Source organism: Peromyscus eremicus, chromosome 6 (genome assembly GCF_949786415.1).
Source record: "Peromyscus eremicus chromosome 6, PerEre_H2_v1, whole genome shotgun sequence".
In the NCBI taxonomy this organism is placed as follows: domain Eukaryota; kingdom Metazoa; phylum Chordata; class Mammalia; order Rodentia; family Cricetidae; genus Peromyscus; species Peromyscus eremicus.
In genome coordinates this window covers 86,179,031-86,197,924 of record NC_081421.1, presented here as the reverse complement: position 1 = coordinate 86,197,924, position 18,894 = coordinate 86,179,031, and the positions used below count along the sequence as shown (strand labels likewise).

Genomic DNA, 18,894 nt, shown 5'->3' with positions numbered 1-18,894 from the left:
TGCACATAAATGTTCCAAGTACCATCATTTGCAATATGAATATTGAATGTTTATTCAGACAGAAAACGCAAAGTAGATGACAGTGGTTAGTACAGACACTTTCTTAGATCCAAAACATTCCCAGATGCATCACTAGTAATGTTTTTTAAAAATACAATAGATTGATGCTCTTAATAAGATACTTTTATGTCATTTTCTAATTTGATTGGCACATTGAATTTTGTTGTTATGCACACAGATTGAATAAACAGAAAGCCCAGAATCTCATTCATTTTCTTTTATATAAATTCCACTCTGGGAGAGCATTCATTTCCAAGCAAACAGCTAAGTAAGTATCTCTCTTTGCAGATTATAGAGCCATTTTCTAGATAGAGGGGTTCTAAACTATTAACATTTGCATTCACATTATCTCTCTCTCTCCTTCTGCTCAATGTTCTTTTCCAGCTCTAGAAAAGTCAGTGTAATAATAACTCTACCTACTCACTTGTGTGGTGATATTTCATGTGTGGTTTAATGAAGTTTGCCTGGAGATCAGAGGAAATAGCAGCCATTTTAAGTAAACATAGAAGTCAAACAGTGGTAGCACACGCCCTTAATCTGATCACTTGGCAGACAGGATCTATGTGTGTTCAAGGTCATACTAGGGAACTGCTGTGGGATGGTCTGCATGTCAAGTGTGTTGCTGATTGGTCAATAAATAAATCACTGATTGGCCAGTGGCCAGGCAGGAAGTATAGGCGGGATAAGGAGGAGAATAAAGCTGGGAAGTGGAAGGCTGAGAGAGAGACACTGCCAGCCGCCATGATGAGAAACAGCATGTAAAGATGCCGGTAAGCCACGAGCCATGTGGCAAGGTATAGATTAATAGAAATGGCTTAATTTAAGCTGTAAGAACAGTTAGCAAGAAGCCTGCCACGGCCATACAGTTTGTAACTAATATAAGTCTCTGTGTTTACTTGGTCGGGTCTGAGCGGCTGTGGGACTGGCAGGTGAGAGAGATTTGCCCTGACCGTGGGACAGGCAGGAAAACTCAAGCTACAGGGAACAGAGTCAAGTGTGGTGACACACGCCTTTAATCCCAGTACCAACCATTCAGACCTGGAGGTCTGTACAGACATGCAGTGACAAGGAAGTGAAGTAGATGGGCTAAAATAGCCAATGAGAGGGCAGAACAGTAAGGCAATAAAGGCGAGGGTAAGACAGGAAGTAGCTCGCATTTGGAAGCTGCAGAGCTGGTGAGGTAAGGTTGGCTGGTGGCTCTCACTATTTCCCTGATCTCTCTAAGGCTTTCACTCCTATACTTGGCTCCGTGTTTTTTTTTTTTTTTTATTTAATAAGACCATTTAGAAATCCGTCTACACATTTCACTATAGTTGATCTGGCCAGCTTTATAATGGCGAAAGCAGGCTGAAGTTAGGGGAGGTTTTCAGGTCTGCTTTGTTTTGTTTTGTCCTGTCTGGCTTTGAGTTCATCTCCCCAGCTGAGCTTCCTTATTATCAACATTCATTGGAGAAAAGTCACATAATCTTTATGCCTCCTATGTGACATCTCAGCATCTTTCTTCTGACTAGGTTAACTGACACACAAAAAATGAATTCTGAAGTTACTGGTAATATTTGAAGATAAATTTTTTATCTGCAATACAAACTAAATAATAAGATTTGTGACCCAGAAGATGTTAATTTCCACATTTCTTTTTCTCAAGTTAGAAAGTTTTTCTTTATAACAAAAGGACAGCTGTATACACGTCACTTTTTAATATGAAAATTACTTGGCTAAATTGTGTAAAAGACAATATTTACTCTGGTTAGCATTGCCCAAATAAGTAATACCAACCACTATTCCTTTAAAAATAAAGAAAATAATTGCTTACAGCTTCACCTGGAAGACCCCTGGGCCCAATCTCTCCATCTTCTCCCTGTTGTTCACAAAACAGAGGGGGCATTATTAGAGAGGTATCATTTCAGAAGGGCTTTGTCATTTGTGTTTTAATTGTAAACAGGTCTAGAAGGAGTAAAATCTTAGTATACCCTCATTCCATCATCTCCAGGAAGGCCGGGAGGACCTTGTGGGCCTCTTTCCCCCTAAGGAGTAAACATAAACAGGATAAATGTGGAAGAAGATGATTGTCTACGAGTATATATCATCATCAACACAACCAGGTAAAACAGGACACTTGCCCAGGAAAAATTATATTGCCTTTGCCTTTCTTAGAATAGTGTCCAGATAGGTAAAATTTTAAACTCTAACCAGCTTTATAAATTAATATGCTAGAAAAATGCTTCCTTGGGTTTTAATAAAAGTGATTTAAAGAAAACGTGGGTAAAATATTTTCAGTTATTGAAGCGAATCATTGAGAAAACTATTTTGTTTAATGATTGTCTTAAGAATGGGTGCATTTGGTTGTTAAAAATGTTTTGTATTTTGCAATACTTCATATTAAATCAGCACAACTCAGAAAGACGTAAAGGGATTTTCAGTTTCTTTCACAAAACACAATTGTACATCTTAGTACTTGTTAGACAAATGTCAGTTATTTTTTTAGGGGACTATAAGATTAAATTTTCTTTTTCATTCTCTAATTTACCTAAATACAGTCCTAGGTTTGTTCTTCATTCTGGTGAAGAAACATACAAATAACCAATCTTATTTTTAAAAAAAAGTGTCCCTAATTTCCCACTTAAAAAAAAAGAAAGAAAACCTATTGAGTTGTTACTATTTAGCACATTGATTTCTTTAGCCTTATAATTAAGTAGCTCTTGCTTTGAAGGGTGCATCACAACAATGTTGCCAGGATGCCTACAGGCATCCTCATTTGAGTTATGTCCACAGATAAGATGTAATAATGTGGCAATGCTCAAGAAAGAAAATTCTCAGGGCGGCGGGCGCACGCCTTTAATCCCAGCACTTGGGAGGAAGAGCCAGGCAGATCTCTGTGAGTTCGAGGCCAGCCTGGCCTACCAAGTGAGTTCCAGGAAAGGCGCAAAGCTACACAGAGAAACCCTGTCTTGAAAAGCCCCCCCCCCCAAAAAAAAAAAAAACAAGAAAGAAAATTCTCCAGCTGTTCTATAAATGTGATCTTTATTGCATCTGTGAGCAGAGAGATTCTGCTTCTGTTAGTTTGCACATAAGAAATATTCGAATATCTTGCAAATAGTGAAAAAAACATATTGGTACCATGTACAAAGTTGCATCTACATTTCCTCAATATTCGTTAGATATAAAAATTTACCAAATGTAGTCACCAATATTTCCGTTATTACTTCTGATTTCCAAAAGTATGCTAATACTACCTAAGCTCCTATGATTCCTATTACATCTGGGATGAAAGGTAGTAAATGTTTCTTACCCTATGACCTTTGTCACCCGGCAGACCTGGAAGTCCATCAAATCCTCTGTCTCCCTATAAAATTACAATCAGATTATCATCATATTCTCATTCTGGATCAGGACTCTAATTTAATGTCAAGATCACTTCATATCAAGAAATTTTATATTAAAATGCGATACTGTCAAGGACAAAGTGGCATACGTGATCTCAATACAGAGTTATAAAGTTCTGACCTTAGACCCAGGTTCTCCTGGCATCCCTCGTCCTCCATCTGCACCTGGACGGCCCTGAAAATGCCCAAAGTAAGGTTAAGCAAAGGGAGTCTACTAACACTAAGTATAAAGACTAACCCATGGCTGAAGTTACAACTCAAAATACACAAGGAAAAATACCATACCCTCTTTCCAGGTTTTCCCGTTGGACCAGGTGGACCTTGGACACCTCGAGGGCCCTATAGGAAAACATTTGCATCACATTGCAGAAATCTTGATCAGTAAAGTCAAAAGAGATGGTTTTAGAAACAGGTATACTTTGTGTTCTTCTGTAATTATTTCAACATAAGGAAATTCTTTCAGTGTAAAAATTCTGACAAAGCAGAAGTCAGAAAAGCAATTTTCTTAAGTGGCTTTTCATATTTAAAAAAAAACTATGTAACTACATTGCATAATGTTTTATGTGGATATGAATACATTCAAACAAAAGAAATGTAATGATATACTTTTAAACCTTTATGATCAATTACTCATTTAATTCTCAGAAAGATAGATTCTACATAGCAGTCACTGAACTCCATAAACACCATCATTTTGTTCTTATTCCAATCCTTTCCAAACAGCTTTCTTTCCATTACTTAAATGTCCTATCCTAGATGATTCATTTCTCAATCAACTTATTACACTGGATTTAATCACCTCTGAGGCACAATGAAATCTCCTATAACATTATTATTTGTTAAAGTTTTCAACTTTATATGTTTCCAGTATATTCTTGTACAACTTTGCACAGTGCCTGGTGCATGACTCTTCAAGCATCCCCAAAGTCAGGGAGAATCATTTTCTAACTGGAAACATGGACTTGCAAATCAAAGGCTAAAAATGTTTGTTCTGGAAATGTAATAATGAGACTGTCTAATAGTTGGAAATCAAAGAGTATAGCTATAAACAAAAACTGCTGGAGAATAGTCTATCATGAATCAAGCCAGAATGGAAGAGAATGAATACCAACACAAATGCTACTCAGTTTTGTTTTCTTAATTAATTAATTTTATTCTATGAGTAGGTGCCTGGGTGAATGTAAGTGCACCATGCATATCCATAAGCCTATGGACTTCAGATGAGGGCATCAAATGCTCTAGAACTGGAGTTACAAGAGGTTGTTAGCAGCATGTAGCTGCTGGGAACCAAACCTGGGACTTGTGAAAGTGTTACTCTTAACTGCTGACCCATCTATCCAGCTGTGCCATACAGGCAGTCTTTAATGAAAAAAATTTGCTTTTTTGATATCAACTAACTCTTTGGACTTAGAGATTCAAGATGGACTGTATATCCTAAAACACCGTCACAGAACACTTTCAGGTTCATCAATTCTGTAAACAGATGAGTACACATATTGCTTCCCAAATTTTGTGAAACAATAAACTTCCAAGATTTTTATGTGGTGTATGTTAATATTTTCCTGAAATTCCCAATGAGTCAGTAAGTGTTTGTTTTCCATCTTTTTTACAGCAATGTTTTTTGTTTGGTTGGTTGGTTTTGTTTTTTGGTTTTGTTTTGTTTTTAGAGACAAGGTTTCTCTCTGTAACCTTGGCTATCCTGGAACTCACTCAGTAGACCAGGCTGGCCTTGAACTCAGAGATGCCAGGTGGTGGTGGTGCATGTCTTTGCATCAATGTTAATTAAACATTCAAAGCAAGGCTAGCACATCTTGAGCTAGCTAAATATTGTTATCAGTTTTCTTTACGTCTTCTCACAAGAAGTTGTAGCTTCTATACAATGGAATATTTATCAACAAGAAAACGTAGTATTGATGCACTCAAGTATCATGAATCTGAAAACATTTTCCTGTATCAAAAGATCCAGTAATAGATGATGATATAAGGTATAATTTTAATTAATATCTTTTTTCTGGAAAATGTACTAAATTCCGTGATAAAGGACAGATCAGTGGTTGCCAGGTATTTGTGTGTTAAACAAGGTTCTAAGCGCAAAGCAGCAACATTACGAAATTGTTTGGTGTCTTTTGGACATGGTAAGAATGCTGCACTTCTGAATTCACAGCCGCTGTGTTGTCTGCACACAATCAAGCACTGAATATTCTAAGATGGAGTGACTATCACTCTTAATTGAGGACTTTGTGGGAAGGTAGATTCAGTTTTCTTTAAAAGTTCCTAGTATCGCAACCATGTTCCAGGGGATGGCCCCATACCTATAGGTATATGAGAAGCACAAACTAGAGAAAATGGTTTATTCAAAAGAAAACAGGAAAAAAAATGAATAAAAAGAGGACACTAGGTTGGGGAGGACACCAAGGTAAGAGTGGGCATGAGACACATTTGGAAGAAGAGCTGGGAGTAAATACGATTGAAATACCTCATTAGATATTCTTAAAGAAATAACAAAAAAATATAAAAAAGACTTTAAGAGAAAATTGGATTTATAGAGAATTTTATCTTAATTACAGTTACAAAAGTATATAATGAGTATGATTCTATTACTCCATATCATTTTTAAATAAATCTAATTCTAGTTAAGAAAATGATATCATTTGGAAAGAGTAAAGAGAAGGTAATGAGGGATGAATATAACCAAAATATATAGATGTATAAAGCTGACATAGACATACATTATTAGGTATGTTGAAAGTGTGATTTTAAAAACATGAAGAAAGAAGAAAGAGAATGAGAGGATAAAGGATTGAGAACTACAGCCAGTGTAAATTTGTATTTCTTCAGTTTGTCATGCAGTATTTTCATTTTAAAAATGAGTCTATTTTGAAGTTGTTTTTGTTTTCCTGTTTCTACCACAAATATACTGACAATATAACGTCTTTATCTACTTATTAGCTAATACACAAAGGTCTGGCATTAGCTTACATTGAGTGTGCTAAGCAATGTTCTTTAGACAATATACTAAGTTTACTGTCTGTGGAAGCACCGGCTCCGGAAGGAGGAGAGAACCGTGTACCACAGCTGCAATTGCTTCTCTGGCCAATAGCATCATGTAAAAGCCGTCTACTTTCAAACCTGCTGGGTCCACAACTTAAATGTTGTTTAATTAGCCAACTAATGGAAACCAACAGTCTACTCGAAATTTTTTTCAGTTAAAACCATGTTTTTAGCCTAAGAGTAATGTAAATGCATTTACTCTTAACATTTCAGTTGTTCTACTACCTAACTACAGACAATAAAAAAATAAGTGAAGAGAGCAAATTATTGTTTCTTACCTGAGGACCTGGGTCTCCACTCTCACCTTTAGCTCCAGCAGAACCAGGACCCCCCTGAGGAGAAAAGTAAAACAGAAAACCAATTAATTTATGTCACCTAAACTCTTTAATTTAGCACTTTCACTCAAAATAAAAAAAAAAATTTGCTAAATCAGTTTGACCTTACTAATGCAATGAGCTGTCCAAGTCCTGTGCTAGTGTGCCGTTTTTAGGCATATCAAGTGCATACCAATGTATAAACTGCAAATAAAGCACTATATTCCACTTACAGATGAACAAAAGTTAACTTTTAAATCACACTGAAATTTTCTTTAAAGTTTTTACCATAACAAACACTGCCTGATAAACAAGGTCTGAGTAACCATTGAACTACGAGGTAGGATTATGGCAGTGTGTTTCAGAGTCAGGTGAACACTGAGTTCATTCACACGGTAAGGATTTTGAAAAATTGACTCTTTTATAGACATTTATTTCTCAGGTGCCGCATTTAATAGTAGTAAACTGCTTCAAAAAGATGCTATTGCTATTGTTATAATTATTGTGAAATAATGTCAGTGCATTTCCCTCACATTGTTTTGATTTTTCCCCATCTATAATGAAGATGAATCATTATAGCAAATAAAGTTTACAAATATAATATAATTTAAACAGAACAATGAAGGCCTGGTAGCTTAACTGGAGAGGAAAAATAAATTGCTTTATAAAGGATTTGTGGAATTTAAGAATATATACTAGGTCATCCATACTCTCTAAAAGCTTTAGAATATCAAAAATTAATATGGCTGTAATAGCTTACTTCATGTGTTTACAAGAGTTCTGATTTATTTAAATCAGTATACATTCTACTAAACTGAGTTACCACAAAATAAAACAATGAGTGAAAATGTGTTAACTCTGAAAGCAGCTTTCTAGAGCCTCCTGCTGGCTTCAAAGTAAAGTAACTCCTGTTCTATTTCCCAGGAAAGCTGGGACATCAAGTCAAATGTATTTTTAAATTATAAAGATTACTTCCGGCTTCTAATGAAGAACTCTTGCAACTGATTTCATGTTAAAAATGGAAGATTCTGTATTAAATTACATTATTAATCATTAAACTGAATACAATTATAGAGAGGTCGGTTTATTTTTAATTAATTGTATGTGTTATATCCTTTGTACATGTGCATTACTTGCTCAAAAGATTATATTTACATTCTCTTACACCTAACCAAAATTATCACATAACTGATGGGAAAGAAATGAACAGGATTATTGTTTCTACTTTCCTTTCTATCTCAAATTTTGTAAAATGTTGCATTTCCCTGATGTGTAAATATATTTATATCATTAACATGGAAATAAAATTTATTTCCTTGTTAAGTGACTTACTGTATTTTTATTTCTTGTGTTTTGAAAAGCAGAATAATAAGAATAAATGATGAACATTTGATAATCTGTTTAATAGTGTATATAATTGAAGGTCTATTGAATATGTAATATGAACATTTCCCACACGAGTATATATCAAATATATATAGTATGCAAATTTAAGATTGAGTTAAAGGAATTATAAATTCATGGAAAACAAAACACTTTCATTTTTATTTTAATATATCAATGTATTTATTATCTATTTATAGTCTTTACAGTACAGAGATTAAACACAGGGCCTCATACATGCTGAACAAGCAGCAGCTCCAACCAATATCTCCAGCTTTTGCTAATGCTTTCATTTCTTACATTTTTACTTTACTTTTCTTTAATTTCTATATATGTGTGTCTGCATGTGCATATGCACTCATATGAGCAGGTACACCTGGAGGCCATAAGCAGTAACAGATCCCCAACAATAGCGGTAGAGCTATTGGGTTGTTGGGTCCAACCCAAAATGCTCTGGGAACAAAACTGAGAAATTCTGGAAGAACAGCAAACACTCTTAACCACTGAACCATCTCCCCAAGCCCCTAAACTCTTTCATTTTGAGACAAGATCTCCCTACATAGCGAAAGCTGGTCTTGCTTTGCTTAGTAGAGCATACAATCTACTTAGCATGGCCTCTTGAATACCTGAGTTTGCAGTCTTGAATCATCAAGATGGATTGTAACAAAGGTATGCATAAAATTTATAAATACAACTAACTGGCATACTAATATCCTAATGTAATTGTAATTAGAAGAATATATATTGAATATGCTATGCTGTCTTTTTTCCTAGGTGAATTTCTGGCCTCTTTATCAAAAATCAGGTGCCCATAGATTTTCAGATTTATGTCAGGGTCTTCAATTCAATTACGTTGATCATTCTGTCTGTTTCAATGGCCATTTTTCCTATGTTAATCCTACCAATCCATGAGCATGAGAGATCTTGCTATCTTTTGGTATCTTCTTCTTCAATTTCTTTCTTCAAAGACTTGAAGGTTTTATCAGACACATCTTTTACTTGCTTTGGTTACTTACCTTAAGATATTTTCTATTATTTGAGGTTATTGTTTTCTTTAATTCTTTCTCAGTCCATTTGTCACTTGTGAATAGGAGAGCTACTGATTTGTGTGAGTTTAATTTTCATTCCAGCTACTTTATTGAATGTATTTACCTGTTGTAGGAGATTTCTGACGGAGTTTTTAGTGTCACTTGTGAATACTATCTTATCATCTGTAAAAAGATACTTTGATTTCTTTTTTTCTAACTTAGGGAAAGGGAGGAATATTTAAATTTTAAAATTGTCTTAAATAATAAAAAGAAAATAAAAAGAAAAAATCTGGGAGGAGTTGGGGAAGTGAAACTGTAATCAAACTATATTATATTAAAAGTTATTTTCAATAAAAATAAATGAACTATAAAAAATTGCACAATAATTATCAAAGATTACAAATGCACTTTAGTGAAAACTCTAATATAGAATTAAATTTCAAGAATTTAATGTAAAATTGCTTTTTAAATAATTAAGTAGAAAGAAAATAAATTATAAATAGTTTGATTAACAGATATGTGACTTTACTATATGTTTAATTCTCTCTAATTTGATGAGAGCTTTCATAAAACCTTCTGATTAGAATTATTAAAAATTAAACTGAAAACTCTTTTAAAAAGAATCAACATCAGTCATGTATAATAGGCTTGCTAGCCTGAGGTATGAATGGAATCTGGAAGATGGTGTGGGAAGCATATTAATAGGAAATTTTTAAAATAGATTTTATGTAACCTACCACAGGACCTGGCCTTCCAGTCAGACCCATGGGGCCGGGTGGGCCTCTCAGAGCAATCTAAAAGACAAAATGCATCAAGTTCAGAAACACTTGCCTAGTACTACGTGGTAACACAAGAGTCGTTTAGGCATGATATCCTATGAAGTACATAACTCACAAAAGTATAAGAACTACATGCTAGGGAAAGTATAGTCAATGGAAAAATGCAAGTAGACAGAACATCCTGTGTAATTATCAGGCATGTTTCAACTGTTACCCAGTTTTACACACTATACTGCAAAATTTAATTATTTAAAATAATTGAAATAGATTTCAGAAAAATAAGAGAATGTCTAATAAATCCCTACTATAAAGCACACTCTAAAAAATTAGAGCATTCTTCATCTTTGTTGTGCAGGCATAATCTTTGTTGAAGCTATTTATTGAGGTCAACAATTAGTGGTATTTTAAGTTAAATTGTTCTAGTATTGTTTTAGGAAAAGTCAAGATGATTAAAGTGAGGCAGTAAAACACAGAACTGGACAGAAGATTTTATGGCAATAAATATTTTTAATGAATCTTGAACTTAGTACTAAGTAATGCATTTATTTGTTATTTATAAACATAATAGACTGATGGGATGCATTATTTTTAGCCTAAATAACAGAAATGTTAATTTAGGATACTTGAAAAGCTGGAACACAGAGCACAGAGAAAAATACTTGATAGATGTTAAAGAAAAATACTTGATAGATAGTTTGGTGTACTATTTTGGATTTTTTTTATTGTATTTGTTTAATGTTAATTGAACGTATCAGGGCCTTTATGTTACATCTGTATCACACAATTCTGATTCATGAATTTATAATGAGTGAAATATGAATGTGCATTTCAAAAATAACCTTGTGATGGAAAATATGAAAAGAAATAAAATAATAGTGCATGAAACAAAATCAGTAACATCTCCAAAGTTCCACCACTAATTCACCATGAGGATTTGGACAATATATTTTTTAATTCTTGAGATTAAATCTGAAAAATTGGAATTAAAAATCTTGCTGCCTGCTTTTTAAACAAGAAGATTAATTATATAAACTGACTGTAAAGTTATCATTATACCATAGTGATGGTATTGGTGATCATACGTGAATCTGTCAACCCTCATTGGAGGAGCTTCCTTTTGCAGTAGAAGGTGATTAACATAGAGACCCACAACTTGACAATGTGCACAGAATGAGAGATTGAAGGGTGTTCGGATGTAAATGAGAGCTCTATAGCACACCTCCTCTCACTCAGGGACCAAGGCAGAAAGGTTGTAAGAGACAGAAAAAGTGGATGAATACAATGAGGCAGTGATTTCTGGACACAACCGAACATGAACAGAGAGCTAAAACGGCAGTATGCTGAAACCCTGCACAAAATCAAGGCAGACAAATTCAAAGCATGGAGTAGGGGGGATCTCAGGATGTCCACTGTCAGCTTTATTCAAGGGCATGGCCCACCATAGTGGCCCAGGCTCAGGAGACGAGCTTATACGCATGCACATACTGTCAACACTAAATGAACTCAATGGGTTTACAAAAAAAAAAAAAAAACAAACACAACAACAACAACAAAAAAAAAAAAACACACATGAAGAGAAGATAGTAGTGGTGGAGCTGGTGGAGGAATTGGAATGGAGGTAACTGGGGGGTGACTTGACCAAAACACATCATGTGCTTTAGTGAAATTATTAATCAGTAAAAAATAAAAAGAGGACTAATCACAGTCGGCAGCATCTAAGTATTTTAACTTCAAATAATCATCTGAAGTTTTCAAAAGAATGGGATTTATAAGAAATATAGAAATAGTTATTATAGATAATTTTAGAGGTATAGTATGTCTTTACCAAATTAACACATATTCTCATCATTCAACATCACATAATCAAATAATAATCTTTTCAGATGAATAATAGTCTTAAGGATATAAATATTGAAAATGAGTTAATACTTTCACATAAATATTCAGTATTTTACACATACATAAATAATGGTGAATAAAAAGTTACCTTAGAGATGATACAGATAAGTTATCATATCCATAACAATTCTAAATCCTACACGTACTTTCTTCCTTCATAACTAGGAGAATATGAACAAAGGCATTGTATGACTTCTGATTCCTTCCTTGTTAATTGTCTGATTTTTTGTTGTAGTTGTTTTGAGACTGGGTGTCTCTTTGTAGCTTTGCATCTTTCCTGGAACTCACTCTGTAGCCCAGGCTGGCCTCAAACTCACAGAAATCCACCTGTCTCTGCCTCCCCAGTGCTGGGACTAAAGTTGTGCACCACCACCACCTGGCAATCCTCTGAATTTTTATATGTACAACCTAACTGCTATAAAGCTAACTGAAAATAAAAAAAAGAATTATACTTCTTTCATACTGTGTTCTCATAGTTAGTGCCATAATCATCAGATCACACCTTAGCAGAGAAAAATCAGCATATGAAAGAGAAGGAATACTAAATATTTATCTCTCAATATTCTGTTAAAAACAGGGTTTTTGTATGTCATGGTGGGATACAGTCAGGATTACAAGGTCATTTATTTAATATTAAATTAGTAGGTATCAGTACTGGAAAGATTAATATACTTTTAAATCTTTCCATTTAAATTCCATGTGACGTTTAGAAACACTTTTCCATGGACCTACACATGGCGATTTGATACAGAATCAAGTCATGTGAGCACGTGTTCATCTTTTCTCACCCGAGCCTGCTGAAGAATCGCCTGAGCCTGAGCTTCCTGTGCAGAGACGGTTGGTCCTTTGGAGCCATCGCCCCCATAACGGAACTGGGAAGAGATAATGCGAGCACATAATTGGCTTTTGACAAACTTACAGAATTAGGTCCTTTAACTGTTAGATTAAAAGGTAATTAAAAGATTAATATTTACAAACGTCCAAAGTCACTTCATAACCACACACACACACACACACACACACACACACACACACACACGCACACGCACACGCACACGCACACACAGGCGCACACGCACGCACGCACGCACGCACACGAACACACGTGTGTGTGTGTGTGTGTGTGTGTGTGTGTGTGTGTGTGTGTGTGTGACAGTATAATTCTTCTTCTACCTCATACATGGCTCTGTACAATACATTCTGTCATTTTCAAAGCAACTATAAATCACTTTCCAATTTCAAATTTTATCTTCACTGATATTCTTTTTAGAATGTCATTTCTTATTTAATCTACAGAAATGTTACCCACTCTAGCAGTTCATCCATAAGAATTTCAAGTATATTAGATTCAGTAAAATATGCAGATACAGTTATGTCCTGGTGACCAAAACCTTCAGAATCTCTAAGAAGACAAAGGAAATATAAACAACTCTCTTATGTACCCAAAACAGCTGCTTGCTACTACTATTACTCCATAAAATTCTTAAGCTCTGCCTTAATTTTTAACTTGAAATGTTGTTTGAGTCAATTTTCCACTCCACACAGTTATTTTTGAATTTTATTATACGAAACCTAATAAAAATATTTTCCATAGCTGTGTGACAAATACTTTTATGAGAGACTCAAAATTAAGATAAATAATTTTTGAGTAAGGATGACACTAAAGACCTCGCTTCTTCAAGAAGCTTCAGTGGTAGTCAACATTGGGGAAAACTGTACACTAATGTATTAAATAACTTATCGTTAATCCATAATCCAGGATTGCCCTCATGATTAGAAAGAATATGTAAATTTCACTGAATGGAGAATAATCAGAAATTAAAACTGGTCTAGTATAGAGATAGATATCTATTTGTCAGATTCTGTTCACTAAAATGCCCCTGTTTTCAAGGGCTCTTCATTTCCTGAATTCCCCTATTTCAGGAATATTTCTACTCAATGATTCGATTACAGGTTTTGTTTTTTTTTTTTTAGTTACAGAATGAGAAAATATCAAGTTGTCTTAATAAAGCACTTTCTAAAACATACTGGTAACATCAACATGGTTCCAGGAGGACCAGGTAGACCATCAGCGCCTGGTAAGCCAGGACGTCCTGGGGGGCCCTAGGAAAGGAAATAAGCAAAAGCAGTTAGTGCAGTACATAATGGCAGAGAATCTGGAACTGCTGAGAATGCACCTGCCCATTCTGAATTGGTTAATCTCCTTTATGTAAACACACACAGACAGCATTGATTTCACTGTACTAGTTGCAAAGAACTCAAATGATGAAATGGTTACTAATGCACAATCAAAATACAGTGAAAATTATGTTCAAACTTGATTTACGACTTACAAATGCCTGTGAAGCTTTCCTATATATTCTTAGGGGTATCATTGTGAAGAAAAAGTGAAAAATTAGGTTCCTACAGTTGAAAATAGAATTAATTAGACAAAATTTGGTTAAGAATTACTTAATAAATACTAAGGCAATAGCTATTTAATATGTAAACAGATATTTTAGGTGTATCTTCTAGCTATATTAAGTTATGTATTATCTTCAAAATGAATACATTAATTAGTATAAGCATTAAGGTTAACATGATAAGATTAACATTAATTTTTTTCATTACTAATATGTCTTAAAATTGTGTTTAAGAATATACTAAAAAAGGAATATATTCAATGTGTATATGCATTCATGCACATATATGTAGAAAGCTGTGTATGTTTACAACATAGATATACATGATTATAGAGTATCAGATATACACACACACACATATATATATATATAAATTTTTGTGTGTGTAGATGATACATATTTGTGAAGTATACAAGTGTCAGTTTTCAGTAAAAGGAAACTTACTCTTATACAGTCAAATCATATTTAGTAAAAGAAGGATCAAACTCTAAAAACCAATAACTACATATAAAGGATGCAATTCAAACTCTCAAAGTGATTTGAAAAATAAATAACAATATTGAGGGCTGTGGGAGATACATCATTGGGTAAAGTGCTTGCCAAGGAAACATCAGGATTTGAGTTCAAATATCTAGGTCCCACACAAATGCCTGGCTAGCATGTCAGTTACTGGCCTGTAATTCTAGAATGCTGGAGGAGGCAGAGACAGAATCCCTAGGTCAAGCTGGCTAGAGAAACTAGTTCAAAGTATAAGATGGAGAGAGACTGAGAAATATACCTGACACCAACATCTGCCTGTCCTACACATTCACTGCTACACATGTGCATGCAGCAGGCACATACACCTTACAAGCACACACACATGTGACTACAGATACATAAATGCACACATTGCTCACATACACATTCAATAAAAATAAACAATCATTTCCATCAAACTAAATATCTGAAATTATGCAGATGAGGTTTTTAAAAATGAATATCTACAGGAATAGCAAGAATGAATGTCTTGAATTTAAGTTGGAAAAACCGAGTCTAATCTAACTGTTCCTATGCATTCGGGACTTGACAACAAAAGGGGCCTACTCATCATGTTGCAGATAAACTCTTTATAAATTCTAAATAAATTTTTATCCCCATTTATACATGTCTGAAAAGTTATGCAGAATGCTTCACAACTGTGAATTTGTAGGATTCTCACCATTTCCCCCAACAGCAGAAAGGTAGCATGTTAAGTGGAAGAATAAACTAAATTAAGTCCACGTGCTGTATGGTCGTAATGTGACAGCCCTTCTTCACTTACCCGATCACCAGGGTCACCGGGGGGCCCAGAAGGGCCTTGTTGACCTGGAGGACCCATCAGACCCTGCAGAGCAACAAACCAGGATCAGAAGCAACTTCCTGCCTCATTAGCATTCAAGTAAAGGCATTCCCCTAAAAATCAAAGGGTGCTTCACTTCTATTTTATAAATATACCCTTGACTCCCAAACAACTGCCCTATTTAGCTTCCTGTGAAAACACAACATATAGGAAATGGTTCTGCATCCAGCACAACTACTCCTCTATGAGGCTGAGCTCAGGGTGGATGCAGATGCCAAGGGAAACAGGAAGGGAGCATGCCGATGAAAGTTGCTGTTGTGGAGGCTGGTCCCCAGCTCCTCCTGAAGAAATGGCTATTCATAAGACTAGACCTCAAAAATGTGGCCGTGAAGTGGGACAAGCAAGCATTTAGCTGGTCAGCATTTTAACATTTTGTCTTGGCCGTCACTTAAAAGCATCCATGTCATATATTCATATGACATTAATTTCATATCTTATACAGGCACATACACATGTGCACAAATATAGTGCATAAAGAAAGGAAAAAATTCAAAATTTATTTTCAGCCCTGTGAGTAGTATCATTTTTACAGACAAATGAAAAATAGGTCAAGTCTACCAAATCCTAAACTTGACAGTTTCCCTCTATAAATCAAATCAGTCTAAAATATAACAATACAGCTGTGTGCCAGTAACCCTATATTCAATAATTTAAAAAATCAAGATCACAAATCATTTACATACCGCTGGTCCTGCTGGCCCAGGTGGTCCTTCAACAAGCATTCCCTATAACAAAAAAAGCCATGCAACCTTTAGCCTTTTCACTGACTATAAGAGCACACTACATATTATGGTTTTTAAAGTAAATACTAAATTCATATTATATAAACCCCTTAAAATATGTTTGTGTGGGAAAATGAAATCATTTAAAATGACAGAAGACATAATTCTTGCCATTAGAGAACCTATGAACTAATTGAAAGTGAGGTAAATAATCAGAGAAATAACATTAGGAAGGAGAAAGAATATGTTAGAGAAAGAATCTGCCAAGTGCTTCTGTAGAGAGTGCAGGAAAGATGTCTGACCAACCTCTTCCCAAGCACTTAGACAATTTCTAACAAAACAAATTAAAAATTAAAACAAAACCAAAAACAGAAGCTCCATAAATGTTTGCTATGTTCATGAATAAATGAAAGGAAATGATACCTAAATACTTTAATTCCAGAAAACTATACTTCTCTGTATCTTAAGTGAACAGTTAAACTTACAACTTCCATTTCTTATGCATTGCTTTTCTCAAGTTGCTGGTTAACGAAAACTATGATTTTTAAAATTGTTTCTAGAAAATATGTACCCCTTAACAATACCTTGAGAGTTCAGGTAATTAATACACATAGAAAGAGTAATACGTTGGGGTGATATACACATAACTTCACATAATCATACAAGTAAAAAATGATTTTTTAGAGAACATTCTGGTCCTGAAACTTTAAACAAAAACAACATAATACTGACACATTCAACATTGTCCTCCTTAACACTCTTGTCCACCTCCCTTGCCACAAATTTCTCTCTCAAGTCCACATCTATCCTGTGTTTTATTATTGTATAGTATACTTTGGATCAGATACAAAAAAATATCTATGTCAGATACAAAAAATATCTATGTCAGATAATACATTTCTAATAAAGTAATTATATAAATTATACAGTAAAATTATAGACTGAAGTTGGAAGATCTAAAGTCATTATCTTTCCATCACCATACATTTGAAACTAGAGAAAAATATATGTAAACTCAGATTTGTAAAATAAGAGAATTGGACCAGAAAAATGTCAGCCACTTCAAATTCTAAAACTCTATAAATGCATGTTTTTTTTTTATTTTACTGAAAATTTGCTTTCCAGAAGTCATTGCCCACTCACCTATTTGTGTTAAATTAGAACATATTTTCATTGAAAATGCATGGACATACATAATGACTCAAGGTGATGGTAGTTCATAAATTAGACAACTGTAGTAAGCTTTAAAACATATTGAACACACTTACAGGTTCAACCACAGCCGGTTCCCCCTTCTGCCCTTTCTCTCCATATGCACCATGGCCATTTATCTATTAAGTGGAAAATTAAAAATGGTCAAAATACCTTTGAATAGATGAAGCATTTTCAATTTTTTAACAAAAGAATAATTTAACCATCCAGATACATTTGAAGCAAACTTGTAAAATGTGACCATTTTACAAAAGAAACATTAAGAATTTCAATACCAACAAATACACATGAACACTGTTCAAGTGAGAACAAACCATCGCTTCTTTAAATTGTCACAGAAAGTTAAATGCATTTGTAGCCTCAAAAGTGCTCTAACACATAAGAACTGTCACCAAATCAAACGTAGAAAACAGACCAAAAATAGAAAATTAGAGCAAGCAGTCAGGAAAATAAGAGAATTATATATTTATCAATGATGAGAAATTTGGGGTACAATTCAATGAACAATACTTTAAAATGAAAACTACAGTGACAGTCCAGGACACAGTCGCTGCCAACTCCCACTAGAAGAATTTATCACGGCTCTCTAGGCATGGTCAGTACCCACAACGGACATAAGAACTCAACTTCATTTTAAACCTGAAAACACATGAGAATGAACACAGAAACACACAGGGCACAGAGACACATGCAGGGCATAGAGCCTCATGCTGACTTACGCTTGTTTCTGTGAAATCAGTTTCTGCTGGGACACCTGGGCCAAATTCTTCATTAGGGGACGTTGTAGTCCTTTCTTCATATTCCTTGTATTCATAAAAATCATATTCGCCTAAATCTCCATCTACCAGCAGGTCAGAGTCCCTGCCGTCTATTCCTTTGTTTCCATATAGAATATCCTCAGAAATGTTTCTCTGGACATCATAATCCTCTCCAGTTAGATATTCTTCAGTAAAACCTTCTTCAACTGGATTTGGCTATTCATTTAAGTTGCAGGGAATTGGAGAACATGAAGTTTACTGTTAGCAAAGCAAGGCAAGCATATGTAACTACAGTTTAATGGCATGTGATGGGAAGAGAGCTTACTACTCAAGCAAGACCAGAGCCAGAAAGAGGCTGTTCAGTACCAGTGAAAGAAATATACTTGTACATACACTGCTATGTACAAAGAAATATTGCTTTCAAAGCACCTTTCCCCATCAACTGCAAATATTCACATGGAGTCAACATATGCTTTTACTGTCACTTAAGAAAACTTGTTCCTCATTGAGGCATAAATTAAG

At 34.6% G+C, this 18,894-nt stretch overlaps 1 protein-coding gene across 4 annotated transcripts in view; it reads right to left on the bottom strand.

The window, feature by feature from the left end:
• Positions 1-18,894, bottom strand: part of Col11a1 (collagen type XI alpha 1 chain) — a 195,596-nt gene that overhangs the window by 108,279 nt on the left and 68,423 nt on the right. For 3 of the 4 annotated variants that reach the window (XM_059264978.1, XM_059264977.1, XM_059264980.1), the window contains 13 exons: positions 18,334-18,588; positions 17,671-17,733; positions 16,364-16,405; positions 15,603-15,665; positions 13,926-14,000; positions 12,686-12,769; positions 9,957-10,013; positions 6,773-6,826; positions 3,729-3,782; positions 3,565-3,618; positions 3,350-3,403; positions 2,031-2,084; positions 1,874-1,918 (listed from right to left, as the gene is read on the bottom strand). In XM_059264978.1, coding sequence (XP_059120961.1) covers positions 1,874-1,918; positions 2,031-2,084; positions 3,350-3,403; positions 3,565-3,618; positions 3,729-3,782; positions 6,773-6,826; positions 9,957-10,013; positions 12,686-12,769; positions 13,926-14,000; positions 15,603-15,665; positions 16,364-16,405; positions 17,671-17,733; positions 18,334-18,588 — 954 coding nt within the window. The remainder of the gene's footprint in view (positions 1-1,873; positions 1,919-2,030; positions 2,085-3,349; positions 3,404-3,564; positions 3,619-3,728; positions 3,783-6,772; positions 6,827-9,956; positions 10,014-12,685; positions 12,770-13,925; positions 14,001-15,602; positions 15,666-16,363; positions 16,406-17,670; positions 17,734-18,333; positions 18,589-18,894) is intronic. The other variant, XM_059264981.1, reaches the window with a different exon arrangement.